Genomic DNA, 14683 nt, shown 5'->3' with positions numbered 1-14683 from the left:
TTGACAAAGTCCAGCCTGCTACTTCCCCTTGGGAGGGATGTGATGACTATCCCATGAGAACCCACAAAAGACAGATAAAGTCTAACTCCAGAGCGCCTGTGACATGCCCGGCACCATATGCCAAGGATGGGCCTCTCTGCCTGGAAACGTGGGAAGCACTCGGTGTGGGATCTTCTTTCCGAGATCCCTACAAGAGGATTTATAATGTGACCGTTCCCTATAACTCTTCTCATAAAAGAATACTGCAGGACGAATAAGTTAATGGTTAAAAGTTCTTTAAGTTCTTTGGACATGGGCACGAAGCAGGGTTGGAAGTTAATGTAGAAGTGTTCACAGTCCCACAAATACAACACGACATTTACATCTCAGGGTAATTGTTTACGTGTCCCAGGAGGCTCTGCACCAGCCCTGATCCTGTTCGCTCCTTCTCAGCTTCTACGTGACTCTCCCAGACCAGCGTCATTTCTGCTTTGTTCCTCACGCAAAAGAGAAGGCTTTCTGCTCCCTTACGTCTCTTCGTTCCCTCCAAAAACACAAATTTCCTTGTACTTGTAAAGTTAAGGTTTAAGTCCCAAATCCAACACACCAACTCCTAGCTAATAAATCCAATTATATGTGAGTTGATAATTTCTAAGCACATAAAAATACAGAGAGAATGAAGACTCGTGGTCACGAAGAAGGAGTCAAAGAATAACTCTATGTAAGAGGCTACACTTTCTAACAGAACTGGCTTTTCTTTATAAGTACACACAGCTCAAGATAAATAGTCTGTCCGAGATGCTGATTTATACTGAAAACTTCTCAACCCCTAGGTCAACTATGTGCTCTCTGACCCCGTGCCATGATAGAGTTCACATGCCACAAAAGGAACTTTCTTGATAAAGACTCTCCACCCAGCCCCTCCCCGAGCCTCCCGCCTCCCCGCTCACCTTTCAACATCTTCACGGCCACGGTGACCGCCTCCTTGGGCTTGTCTTTGTCGATTCCCACTGCTTCCGCCATGACCACTTGCCCAAAGCAACCTTCTCCCAGGGGCTTGCCCAGTGTCAGCCTAAATGTGTAAATAGGGGATTAGCACACAGCATCTGGTGATGGGGTGTAGCAAGGGAAATTCCAGAACTAAATATAAAAATCTTTCAGCGGCTTGCTAAAGCATGGAGTGCTTATCATATGGAACTAATGAGACTTAGGGTACACACGCGCCCGAGTATTTTCCTAGTGACGTTTTAGAGAATGGCAATTACTGGTGGAACAGCTATTGAATTTCACATCGGTATTCTTGGTTTATTTTCTTTAGCAAAGGTATCCTTGCTAGTGCGGTGGTCAGCTTTCCTAAGTGCCAGAGAGGAGCTTTTGATCTTGAGCCAATTAAATATTTGTAATTTAGAATGGCTCAAAGAAAAAACGTTAAGACTGTTCTTATTTTTTTTTTTTTGTCCCTGTAAAATGGTGGCTTTAAAATTATTATTATTCAAATACCAACGGATTTTATGGTCACATTCCTTGCCAAGTTACAGGATATGCCTCTTAAAAGCATTTCAAGGAATCTCTAATTTTTTACTAAAAAGAAAATTCTAAAAAATTGGGGACTTTTTTTGACATAAGTTTAAAAGTCCTTATGACTACATAAAATTAACAATGAAGAAAATCCAAAGTGAACACCACAAATTAAATGTCTAAGACTACAAGGTCTATGCATGTCAGATGAATAGCCATATATTGTCCTTACGCATTCCAGAAACCAACAGAATGCAAAAGTCTTTGGAATACTTCCGAATATGGCTTATTCTAACTTAAGCATAGCACAGCAAAGCATGGAGCTGCCATCAGTAAACAGTATTTACAATAAATACACAATGGTTTGCAAAAGTTCAGCATAAAAACTGAGGGCAGCGTACGCTATGCTGAGGTCATTTTGTTTCTATCCAGAACTAAAATTAAATTTGACATCTTGGCAGAAAATAAATATTTGCATTGGAAAAATGGCTAATTTATGTCCCACTGCCTTGCTACTACAAGCATAACAATCCGTTCTTTGTATAACTTCTGCCTCCAATCTAATAAACTGCTTCTAAATAGCCTTCATTCATTGGAAATATGTTCCACCTACGTTTGCACTAAACACTGTTTTGAAATGTTTAGCACTCAGATTTTCCACACTCAGGGTACCCCGGGTGGGAGGTAACAGTTGGGCACATACAGACTTCCACTGTTGACTGCGGTATCACAGGTGGCAAAAACTATGGACTAAACCCGAAAGCTGCGATTTCTTTTTTTTTTTTTTTTTTTTTTTGAGACGGAGTCTCGCTCTGTCGCCCAGGCTGGAGTGCAGTGGCCGGATCTCAGCTCACTGCAAGCTCCGCCTCCCGGGTTCGGGCCATTCTCCTGAGTAGCTGGGACTACAGGCGCCCACCACCTCGCCCGGCTAGTTTTTTGTATTTTTTAGTAGAGACGGGGTTTCACCGTGTTAGCCAGGATGGTCTCGATCTCCTGACCTAGTGATCCGCCCGTCTCGGCCTCCCAAAGTGCTGGGATTAGGCTTGAGCCACCGCGCCCGGCCAGCGATTTCTTAAAATATGATCACAACTCCCCAGTTCGGTCATATATATAGGAATGTGCGCATGAACCTACCTACGTATATAATCACACACAAACTAGGGCTGGCGGAGTTCACAAGAAACATCCATTTCTCCACATCCTACAGGTAAAGAAACTATTATTTGTGTTTTTCTCTGGTGCCCCACCAGGAAATGTCCAATTAACATGCCTTGAGTGAATGAATAAGTGAATGAGTGAGTGTTCTTTTCACTACAGTATACAAATCAACTGGAAATTACTTCCATTAACACTCTAACCAAATAATATCTATATAATTATTCAGTCCTAGCTAATGGTACACATCTCTAAACTGGCAGTTGGGAAACAAAACTGATGTGACATCACGTGAATCAAAATCAGAAGTGCCAGCCACGTAAGCTACCTCTCCCTTCCAAATAGAGCTCAACAGATCAGTCTCTGGAAAGAAAAGCTTATCTTCACATTTCCAAATGTGTATATGCATATACGAGAAGTCTATATTAAACACTTCCCTACCATAATCTCAGGAGCTACTGAGAATGTCAAGGCAAACAGGGTAGCTGCTCATAAGCAAGTCAAGAGCTTATTCCAGTGTATGTGATGCAGAAGCAGTCAGCATTTCCACCTTCCCATACTCTCAAGCTGTTACTACAAAAAGTACCCCAGAAGTGAGTGGACAGTCCTACAAAGACCACTGCACTTCCTTTCAGAAGGAGGATCTCGGAGTCAGTCCCCTTCTAGAGGACGAGGGCTAGTAGTTCAAGTTCTGCCCACTGACTCCATGCCCCACACAATGATCCTGCTGAGGTTTGCAGTTCAGAGCTCCCAGGTTACCACCACGTGAAGGGAAATGAAAGGAAAACTCACATAAGCTAAGAACTCTGCTCAGTCCTGGGAGGTCTGAACCACCACCCTCATTTTATGAGAATGAATTTCAGAGAATCAGGTGCCTCACCCGAGGTTGCCCAGCCACTGTCTGGCAAAGCCAGGATTCAAATGCACCCCAACAGAGCCCCAGTACATGGCGTTCAAACGAGACCAAGAGATACACAACCCCAACAATACCCAGGTGGTCACATTTTTGCCTAAACATCTGATTGGCACACCTCTGTATCATCCAACAAGGAAAATATTATGGACCACAGAAATTAGATGTCAGGTACCATATTTGACGCTTTTCAGCCCAATATGATATTAATAACCAATGAGAACAGTAACATTGGGTAGAGGTCCTCAAGGCCATTTATATTCTGCCTCTAATTTCTCCACAGAAGTGAACACAAAACAGTCTTGTTCTAGTAACCAAAAACTGGAATGTCAGATCTGTTTTATAAATTGGATAATTCTACTTTTATTCCATTTGACGGAGTCTGAATTGCCCAGACACTTAAAAAATGATAACCAGATGCCATCTTCTTTGGGGACCAGCCAGGGGCAAGCAGCTCTGCTTTCAAGGAGCTATTTTTTTTTTTAATCCATTCTTTTCTTTTCCAGGAGTTGGTTATTTAGAAACACAATCTTACTCCTGCTGACATCATCACAGCAAGACCTTTGTGGCTAAAGGTCATAAAAAGAAAATGTTAATCCAATCTCCCCATTTATAGCTGAGTCTCCATCCTGGGATGCGGCCAAGAGAAGTACTCACTTATCTCTTGGAAATTCCCATTTTGGGTCCTCTGGAAGTTCATACTCAGAGACCCCTGCCAGCATGGGGGTGTCTGCCGTTGAAGACAGGCGTGTTGTTATCCTCACCAGCGGGGTGTTGGAGTTCATGGAGGAGCTGGACTCAGCCGAAACCTGGATACAAAATGCAAAGACACAGATGTAATCCTGGCTCCACCCGAGAAGGCTGGAAGTCAGCCAGAGCCCAGCCAGAGTATCGGATCTTAGAAAGGAATGGGTTGGGGGCTGGCAGAAGTCAGAAACCAAATTAGAAAACCACTGGAATCCAACTCCTCTGCCCTCCAGTCCATGCAGTACTAGATGTCATCCAAAGTGTATGTTCCTATGTTCAGGTTTTTCTATGAAATTTTTCTATGGCATCTGATCACAATGTAAGTTTTCTTTCTGTACTAATTCCTCCGGAGAGTCACTTGAAGACATGCAGACAGTCCTCCCCGGCTTCATTAGTACCTTTATGCTTGTACCTGCACCTGTACTGGAGCCCCGGACAATGGATCTCCTCTCAGACCACCCAGATCATGGATCAGTGCTGTGCGTATGAAATTCTATGAAAACTTTTTGGAAACCAGCTCTTCCATAGTTCCTCTGTCTTTGGAAATGTAAAGTGGAGTATCTCAAGGAAAGAGTTCTAGGACTTGAATGTGGAAGACATTCAGCAGCTCCGAGTCCCTTCAACTCAAAATAACCCAAGACCCCAGTATTGGGTGCCATTCTTTGTTTCTCCCCAGTCCTTCTGGAAATTATTGATGGCCAGGCCGTTCAGTGAAAATGGGCTGCCTCTTGTCTTCAGTTTCAGAAACCAGTGCACTAAACACGTGGGATGAAGCATCAAGGGAAAGAAAATACGCCTTTTCCCATAACCACACAAGAGAACTCCTCTCCCACCTGGCAGTACACAGGGCTCCACCGAGTTACTTCCTTGTTTACCCTGATCCATTTCGGTCTGTGTCTGATAAAATGATTATTTCTTAAATATATCATTGTCCTTTGGCTGGTTTCTAAGGAAAAAAAAAAAAAGACTCACGCAGAGCACACTGGAAGGCCACTTCTGAGGATGACTACGCAGTCTTAGTCTGACCACAGGCTGCTTGAACAGTGTCTTATTCTAAACCACGAACAAGACTTTGGCCCAAGAGAACAAGAATGTGAAGTTAACCCATGATCCATCTCTAAGCAGCCAGTGAGCCCACCCTGGGCTCTGTCTCCTGCATGCCTGCCCAGGTGGATAGTATTCCTGGATGTGCTTACGAACTCCTTCAATCACACTGGCAAAGACCAAGTCCAGATGAACAAATTTAGGTGGGATGAACTTTCACAGGGTGGGTCCTGGGCTCTTCTCACAGGGAACCAGGGGACCTGTCCTATTCAAAAAGCTTTGAATCGCACCTTTGTAAACCCTCAAAGTAGGCCGGAAACTCAAGAAGATGCCCAAGAATGGATTAGGGGAAAAAATCATTTTAGGATTAGGAAGTTGTTTTCAATATTAAAATAAAAAAGTGGGCCATTTTTCACACAGAATTCCTATTGTCTTTTAAAACATACATGAGCACTTTCTGAGCCTTCCGTTCAATCTTTTGGCAGGGGGCAGTTATTCCTAAACTTCATTATGCAGATAGTATGAGCAACATTTATTTACTGTATGGTAAAAATGTTTTAAAAGAGGGGAGTAAAGAATCATTAATTGTGGAACTGAGACCCTCACACCCAAGTGTCTGGGTTGCACAAGCAAATGGCAGAAGCAAGCGGGAAAAGACGAGAAGGTAAATGTGGGTGCTCCTATGGAATCCGTCCTGCCCCCCACTGAGGTCACAGACTAGGCATGAACCCCACCCTGGGTGAAACAGACAACTTTAAAGTCCCCGCCATGTGGTATCCAACCTCACTGTAGCGAGCTGACCTCATCTGCAGGACACATCAGAAGCCAGGAACTTTCAGAGACCATCAAGACTTCCAGTTTGCACTGGTCCACAGGAACATCTCAAGCTCCATCTACAGAGCTCAGAAAGGTTCAGGAGCGGGTGTAACGGCCAATGATGCTTCCCCAAATCTTTCTGTCCTCTTAATTCATTCTGCATCAGGGCCATGAGATGTGGATGCTTAAGTACGCAGGTGTTTTGAAGAATAAGGTGGTCTTCTGAAAGTTCTTCCCCATGAACAGGAAAAAATCACCACTCATTGCAGGGGGAACTTATGCTTGAGGACATTATGGGCAAGAAGCTCCAGCCAAACTAGTAAGAACCGGCCAGCCAGGCGCAGTGGCTCACACCCGTAATCTCAGCACTTTGGGAGGCTGAAGCAGGCAGATCACTTGAGGTCCGGAGTTTGAGACCAGTCTGGCCAACATGCTGAAACCCTATCTCTACTAAAAATTAAAAAATGAGTTGCGTGTGGTGGCAGGCACCTGTAATCCCAGCTACTCGGGAGGCTGAGGCAGGAGAATCGCTTGAACCCGGGAGGCAGAGGTTGCAGTGAGCCGAGATTGTGCCCCAGCACTCCAGCCTGGGCAACAGAGCAAGACTCCATCTCAGAAGAAAAAAAAGAAAAAAGCAGCCTAGCAATGTGACAATTTCCACAAATGGCCAGGGTCTGGCGGGTTGTGCAGCCAGAACACTCTGCATGGCCTGCAGCGTAGCCCCTCGTCACCGGATACGTTTCCAGGATTCCACTACCGGGTACATAGTGGAAGCTGCAATCAATAGAGGAGTCGGAACCGATTAAGCAATTGCTGAGGACTGCAGTCCTGGATGACGTTAACACCCAGCAGGCAGAGGCATGGCTAGGCTTCTGTGACTCCTCCTTGAAAATCACCGCTCTCATCAGCGAGGCTTACAGAATAGGATGTGGGGAAGGCAGCTGTCCCACAGCGAGGTGTGAGAACAAGGGTACTTAAAAGTTTCTGGAAGGATATATAAGAGACTTAGCAGTGATCACCTTTGGGGAGAGAGATTAGGAGTTGAGAGAGGGAGTAGAAAATACATTTTATTTCAGAACTTTCTAGACCATTTGGATTTTATTACCACGTATATGTAACTCTTTTATGTTCTAGAAGAAGTACTTTATTTAACAAAAATATTTTTTAGAATAATAAGGATCTGAGCTGAGGCATGAACAAGGGAAAAGAAAACGAAGGGCATATGCTTGAAATATGCTGACTTCTAAAATGAGTGAAGTTACAAGATCGCTGCTTTCGGCCCCTCCTTCTGCTACCAGGCTAGGTTTTGTGGCATCTCTGCATCCTTCCATGTGGGCAGCAGCCAATCCCGTTGCTGCCTTTCCTGTGCTCATCATTCACAACATGAGACCCCGCATCAGGCAGGCTGCATCCTGACCACCTGCAACAGCATGGGACTGTGCAGTCAGATTGCCAGGGTCCCAGTCCCGTTTCAGCGCTCACTCACTGTGTGAGCTTTGGGAAATCACTTAACCTTTCTAGGCCTGGGTTTCCTCATCTGTTAAAAACGAGACAGGGGCTGGGCGGCTGGGCACAGTGTCTCACACCTGTAATCCCGGCACTTTGGGAAGCCAAAGCAGGCAGATCTTCTGAGGTCAGGAGTTCGAGACCAGCCTGAACAACATGGTGAAACCCCGTCTCTACAAAAAATAGAAAAGTTAGCAGGGCGTGGTCGTGTGTGCCTGTAATCCCAGCTACTGGGGAGGCTGAAGCAGGAGAACTACTTGAACCTGGGAGGCATAGGTTGTGGTGAGCCAAGATGGTGCCACTGCACTGCTGCCTGGGCAACAGAGCAAGACCCCATCTCAAAAAAAAAAGGAGACAAGAGCAGGTCCAACAGCACAGCATTAATGTGACAATAAAATGAGGCGGGAGAAAAACGGATGAAGTGCTTAGTGCTAGGCCCGGCACTAAGAGCTCAGTTAATGTCTGCTACCAACACTGCAATATTTTCTCTTAGTCCCTTTAGAATCATTTGCTGCCCAGATCTAAGAGAACAGACAATGGCACTTCTCTCTGGGTAACTTGGAGCGTTTGGAGCCTAGGGTGGTTCTGAGTGTAAGATACAGTTAGTCCTCCGCATCTGTGGGTTCTGCGTTCATGGCTTCAACCAATCACAGATCAAAAATATTTGAAAGAGAATAAAAAATAACAATACAACAATTTTAAAATATAAATAAAAAACAATATAGTATAACAACTATTTACATAGCATTTACAGCGTATTAGTTGTTACAGGTATGACTAGAAATGACTAAGTATACGAGAGGATATACACAGTTTATATGCAAATACTATACCATTTTATATAAAGATCTTGGGCATCCACAGATTTGGGTGTATTCGGGGTTGCTAGAACCAATCCCCAACACATACCAGGGACAACTGTAATGTCAAACTGTGTGCGACCAGGAAGATAATGCAGTGATACTAAGGGCTGACTGCAGAAGATACGCCTTAGTGGGCACGCTTGATTTGCTAAATGAGGCCCTCTGCTCACTGCTAGGATAGGCTGGGGTACTAGCAAGCAGGAGATGAAGAATCCAGGAGTCAGGGAATCATCTCAGGGCAGGAGAAAAACTGGACAGTAAGAGGGTCCTAATGACAAACACGGCTTAGGGGTTACCTCAGAAGAGAAACATTTAACATTCAATCTGAAGTTCACCACTCTATGGCTCACCCACGACCCCAAAGGAATCTGCATCCACAAACCCCTGGCAAAAGTTCACATGTATCTACACCATCCCCCAAACAGACGGTCTCAACAAGATTTTCATGTGACAGCTTTTCAAATGGAAAGCCTAAAAATAAATAAATAAATAAGAAAACCCTTACCAACTTTATTGTCATCATCATTAGAATTTTAAAAAATGAGGTTTACAGGAAGGATGATTTATGGGAATTTTGTTCAGATGAGGTATGGAGATTCAGATTAAATGCACAAACCTGGAAAATACTTTTATAAAAACATGAAGGCGGCGGGGGAAAGGTAAGAAAATGGGCAAAGTCTAAGAAACTATAGAATTTGATTGCTCTGTCTACTATATCTTAATTTTACCTCCATGCATTTTTACTATGCTTTTAAAATCCCCTCTGGGGCTATAAAATACGGCTGGCTTTCTCTTCATTCCCTTCGACTCCAAGAATGAGTCTGTGCTGGGGGCTTGGCCTGATCCTGGGCAAGCCATTCCCTTGTGGGACTCCATGTTTTACTGGGTTTCCTTCCTCTGAATCAGGACCCTCAGATAACTCCCGCTGCTCATCTTTGAAATCCTTCTGTTTCTTTAGTACTATTAAATTATCTTTCTTTTCTTTTGCACAAAATCATAATCTTCCTTATTCTTCAGTTCCTACCTAGAAACTTCAATTCTGGAGATTCCTTCCTAATCAATTTTAATATATTCCCTTGTTAGTGATAAAGTGAGTTACTTACAAACAATCAACATGAACACTCTAGTAAACTGTTTTCCCACTCCCGAATCTTGGCAGGCATTTTTTTCTTTTTAAGCATGTATTTTCACAGACTCCAATTCCATTTCCTCACTTTCCGGAATCTCTCTAGCATGTGCCATAAGTCAAGCTTTTAAGTAAATGTGCTTTTCGTACATTTCCATGGTACATATGGGAGATTAAGTGAGGAAGTGGGTTTTTTTCTTTCTTTTTAAAGGGCCACGAAGAAACAGTGTTATCTTTTTCCTTTCTTTTCTTTCTTTTTCTTTTTTTTTTTTTAAGATACAGCTTCTCTCTCATTACCCAGGCTGGAGTGCAATGGCATGATCTTGGCTTACTGCAACCTCCACCTCCCAGGTTCAAGCGATTCTCCTGCCTCAGCGTCCCAAGTAGCTGGGATTACAGGCATGTACCACCACGCCCGGCTAATTTTGTATTTTTAGTAGAGAAATGGTTTCGCCACACTGAGCAGGCTGGTCTTGAACTCCTGACCTCAGGTGATCCACCTACGTCAGCCTCCCAAAGTGCTGGGATTACAGGTGTGGGCCACTAGGCCCGGTCTAACAGTGTTATCTTTTTATAATGAATTAAATTTACCATCTAGAGGGGACTTCTTAGAGAACAGAGCAAGCAGAAGCGAAGATGTTCCAGGGGAGAAGAGATGAATTAATACTTGTTTGTTTATTCCCCAGGACTGACAAACACACTTGGACCACAGCCTGCCAAACAGGCCCTTTGACTCTTAGGCTGTAAACCACCTTTCCCCACCAGCACACAAGGCCGGTATTAACATACTTCTGCTCTAATACAAGCCTTGCCCACCACTCCCCTATGGCCAAACAAAATGCTTTCACCCCCGCAAGCTGGGTGCCTGAGATAAAGCTTCAAAGGCTTCTGAAGTTGCATTTTTAATTCCTCCATAACAAAATTTAGGTAATTAGGCAAGGCAGTTCATCAGACACTCACTTTTCTCCCGTAGCGAGTCTCTGCCTCCCATAGGCCCTTCCCTGGCACTCTGTGAGCAAACCTATCGGAACCATGACGCACCAGCCCCAGATGCGCTGGCTCTGCTCAAGAGATCGCATCAGCCAAGATCCAGGTCAGATCTTGGGCAAACTGTTGTGTCCTTTGGAGGCTGAGAGAGGAGAAAAGGGAACAGTGAAATAGGGGCAGGGAAGGCGAGGTGCCTACATGAAAGGGCAGATTCCAGTTAAGTCATCCGTGACCACTCTAATTACCCAAATGTTTTCTGGAGCCAGTGAGGTTTAGACCACCTGATTGACCAAAATACAAAGAATATTCCCAGATCATGATGTTCAGCTGCCAGGCAGTAAATGAGCTTCCAGGAGTAGAACATCCATCCCTCTTCTCGGAATTTGGCATGTTTGAGGATCACTAACACTGGACCTGAGAACTAGCTACTGAGTCACACACTCCTCCCCCGAGGCACCCGCTCCACTCCTCCCCCTTCATCTTGGTCCTATTCCTAACATCCCCAGGAACATGCCATTTGCCTTAAAAGTATTGTTACAAAAGGTGGCCTTCACTGCCCTTGATTTATTTTATTTTATTTTACTTTATTTTATTTTATTTTTTTATTGTGTGTGTGAGACAGAGTATCACTCTGTCTGTCACCAAGGCTGGAGGGCAGTGGCGCGATCTCAGCTCACTGCAACCTCTACCTCCTGGGTTCTAGCTATTCTCCTGCCTCAGTTTCCCAAGTAGCTGAGATTACAGGCATGCATCACCACGCCCAGCTAATTTTTGTATTTTTTAGTGGAGACAGGGTTTCACTATATGTTGGCCAGGCTGGTCTAGAACTCCTGACCGCAGGTGATCTGCCTGTCTTGGTCTCCCAAAGTGCTGAGATTATGGGCATGAGCCACGGCGCCTGGCCTGCTCTTGATTTTTTTCTGGTTTTCAGCCTACCTATATCAGCAGCTGAGAAGGTGAAACTGTCTGAAAAAAAAAAAAAAAATACCCTGCAGCCTCTTGCACCATGCCGACGGCAGTGAGAAAGGGTATAAGCTGCACAGGAGATGAATTTATCTGGACGGAGCCAACCACAAACAGTTAAATCTCCATCCTACCCTATGGAAGCTTCAAGCCCCAGAGAAAGAAACTGATGTGCTCAACGTAAAACTGATTCAGCAAACTCAGCAACACTGCACGTCTCCTAAACAGGCATCCTCAGTTTCCCCTGAACTCCATCCTCCACCCACGCCTACACCCTCCCCCACCATCCAATTGATTTGTGGAAAACACAGAAAGTGATGCTGCCCACTTTAACTCCCAAAGGCTGCTTCACACTGGCCACTGGCTGTCCAGCAGACCTGTACAAGAACCAACACGCTCACAAAGATGCCCCTCTCTGGGCTGGCTGTTGTTGGTCTCATTTAACTCGCTGGGCACCAAAGGATTGGGAGTAGGTGAGCAGCGTCTGGCGTGGTGCCCAAGCCTTGACACTGTGACATGAGCCTCCATCAAAGGACAGAGAGATGCCACCTGCCATCTGCCTCCCACCACCCAAAAGCTGCTTCTCCTTCTTCAAGCCATGTGCATACAAAGTCTCAAAAAATGCACGCTTACTAGGAAATGATTGCAAGGGATTTCTTCTGTGGTACCAGAAAAAAAAATTTTTTTGCTCAAAAAAATAACATAAACTGAAACGTCTGTGTTACACCAGTAAGTCTAGTGCAAATTAATACATACCAAGAAGGAAGAACTCACAGGAGGAACAAAAACTCAACTTTTCTTGTTCTCAAAAGAGAACAAGGATGGACTGAGGGCCGTGAGTGAGATGCTGTGTGTATGGGTGTTGGAAAGGGAAAGAGTCAGGGCCATGCAGACACTTAGTGATCCCCGTCTCCTAGAAGAGGCTGGCCAACACAGAATAAAAAGTGGCCTCATAAATGCCTAGAAACAACCCATCCTTGACACATCTGATTAGAGGCTCACCTGTCGCCAGGTAAAGGCATGCTTGGCATCCCTGTGGTATTTGCTCTGTCATCAACATATCTGCAGGCCTTTCTGGGGCTTTTCATTCCAGCTCCAGTCCAATAACCCTCTTTGATCCAGATACTCGATAAGCATCTCTTTCTCTACCAAAGCGGCCATGCTTACTGATGAAACATTCCTTGTGAAGATCCAATAATGTACCCCACCTGGACATGTGGAAGGAGCTGAGGTGTGTCAACATTCCCCCAAATAAATTAATCTCACGCAGATGTATTTTTCCAGGGAACCGGCATTTGCCCCATTTTCTCTGCTTCTGTTATACTCTTTGGCCCTACTATTACATTTTCTTTTCTTTTGTTTCCACTTTGGGTTTTTGTTTGTTTGTTTGTTTGTTTTGGTTTTTGGAGTTGGGGTCTCGCTGTGTTGCTCAGACTGGTCTTGAACTCCTGGATTCAAAGGATCCTCCCACCTCAGCCTCCTGTGGAGCTAGGATTACAGGCATTTACCACCAAATAACCTGGGAACCACCGGTGAATGTGACAGGCTGTGTCTTACATGTAACCTGGTTTATACCCAGCACTTAGTAAATTATGATGAATCAGTAAAAGGAAGGAGGGAAGAAAAAGAGGAAGGTACTCTGATGTTCCCTCTGGTAACACAGGGAGGATACGAAAAAGGACCAACTTAGGCTGAATCCTCTCTCTCTCTTTTTTTTTTTTTTTAAGACAGAGTTTCACTCTTGTTGCCCAGGCTGGAGTGCAATGGCGTAATCTTGGCTCACTGCAACCTCCACCTCCTGGGTTCAAGCGATTCTCCCGCCTCAGCCTCCCAAGTAGCTGGGACTACAGGCATGCACAACCACACCCAGCTAATTTGTGAATTTTTAATAGAGACGAGGTTTCACCATGCTAGTCAGGCTGGATGATCTCGAACTCATGACCTTGGGTGATCCACCCGCCTCAGCCTCCCAAAGTGCTGGGATTACAGGCATGAGCCATCACGCCCGGCCAGGCTGAATTCTCTTAAAGAAAAAATATAAATGGCATTGCATGTGAGTATACATATAATTACTTAATTTAGAACATTCTTATGTCAACTTCCAATGTCTGCCCTCTTCTTAGTCCTCAAGGATCCATCTACAAGTAGTGCATTTCCAAATATTATTTTCCTCAAACCGTATTCTTAGATGGACAGTGATGAAAAGCCACCTGACACTGGGGAAAGAAAACACAATGACTGTGGCTGAGTCAGGGGGATTTTAAGGGCATCTTACCCTTTTATATTAAGTAAAAAGAAAAGCATTGTAACAGTTGCAGAAAAAAAGATGATGAGATAATTACGGGGCAGTGGCCTAGCTATGCCAAATTACAAGCTGCCTCCAGAAGTTAGCATTTTTCCCTATTAGAAAAAAAATAATAGAAACCATGTAAGAGTTATCTCAGGACTGGACTCCCCTAGAAACTGGCTGGCCAGCTGGCCCCATCTTTGCTCTCCTGGCCCCAAGAAAGATAATCATGTCACTCAAAATGACAACAGCGTTCTTGGTGGCAGAAGTGACCCAATAGGCCCCTTTTTTCCATGCTCTTAACACAATTTGGTCATTCGCCTACACTTGACACACACTTTAAATTCTATCCTCCGCCTCCACAAAGACAGACCTGCTTGCAACATGGCTTCAGAGAAGTTAACAAGGACCCATTCAGCCGGGAGTCTGGAGCTGGGTTGTGAACAGCCAGACCCATGCCAAAACCACTGCTGACCAACTGGTTCCTAATCCTTCCTAATGCCTTGTCCAGAAAATGTCATTCCTACCTAAAGTCCCTGGAGAGCCATGCCTGGGATTAACCTGGAGTTTCTCAAAGTGCATTCTAAAATCACCAGAGGGCTTGTAATAAAATGCAGATTCCTGGCCCTATCCAAGATGACTAAACAAGAATCTCTGGGGCTGAGACAAAGGAATCTGAAATTTTAACAAGTACCCCGTAAATTTTACTAAAATACACACTGAAATACAGCCAATGAGTTTGCTGTTTTACTTGCTATTTCAAAATAACCTTTATCAGA

At 44.5% G+C, this 14683-nt stretch overlaps 1 protein-coding gene across 15 annotated transcripts in view; it reads right to left on the bottom strand.

The window, feature by feature from the left end:
• The window catches only part of LOC105469674 (fibroblast growth factor receptor 2), a 122424-nt gene that overhangs the window by 22604 nt on the left and 85137 nt on the right, over positions 1–14683 (bottom strand). For all 15 annotated transcript variants that reach the window (XM_011721070.3, XM_011721138.2, XM_011721080.3 and 12 more), the window contains 2 exons: positions 4223–4374; positions 930–1051 (listed from right to left, as the gene is read on the bottom strand). In XM_011721070.3, coding sequence (XP_011719372.1) covers positions 930–1051; positions 4223–4374 — 274 coding nt within the window. The remainder of the gene's footprint in view (positions 1–929; positions 1052–4222; positions 4375–14683) is intronic.

This window comes from Macaca nemestrina, chromosome 9 (assembly GCF_043159975.1).
Source record: "Macaca nemestrina isolate mMacNem1 chromosome 9, mMacNem.hap1, whole genome shotgun sequence".
Lineage (NCBI taxonomy): Eukaryota > Metazoa > Chordata > Mammalia > Primates > Cercopithecidae > Macaca > Macaca nemestrina.
Note: the sequence above shows the minus strand (reverse complement) of the source record. Positions and strands in the feature narration are given on the sequence as shown.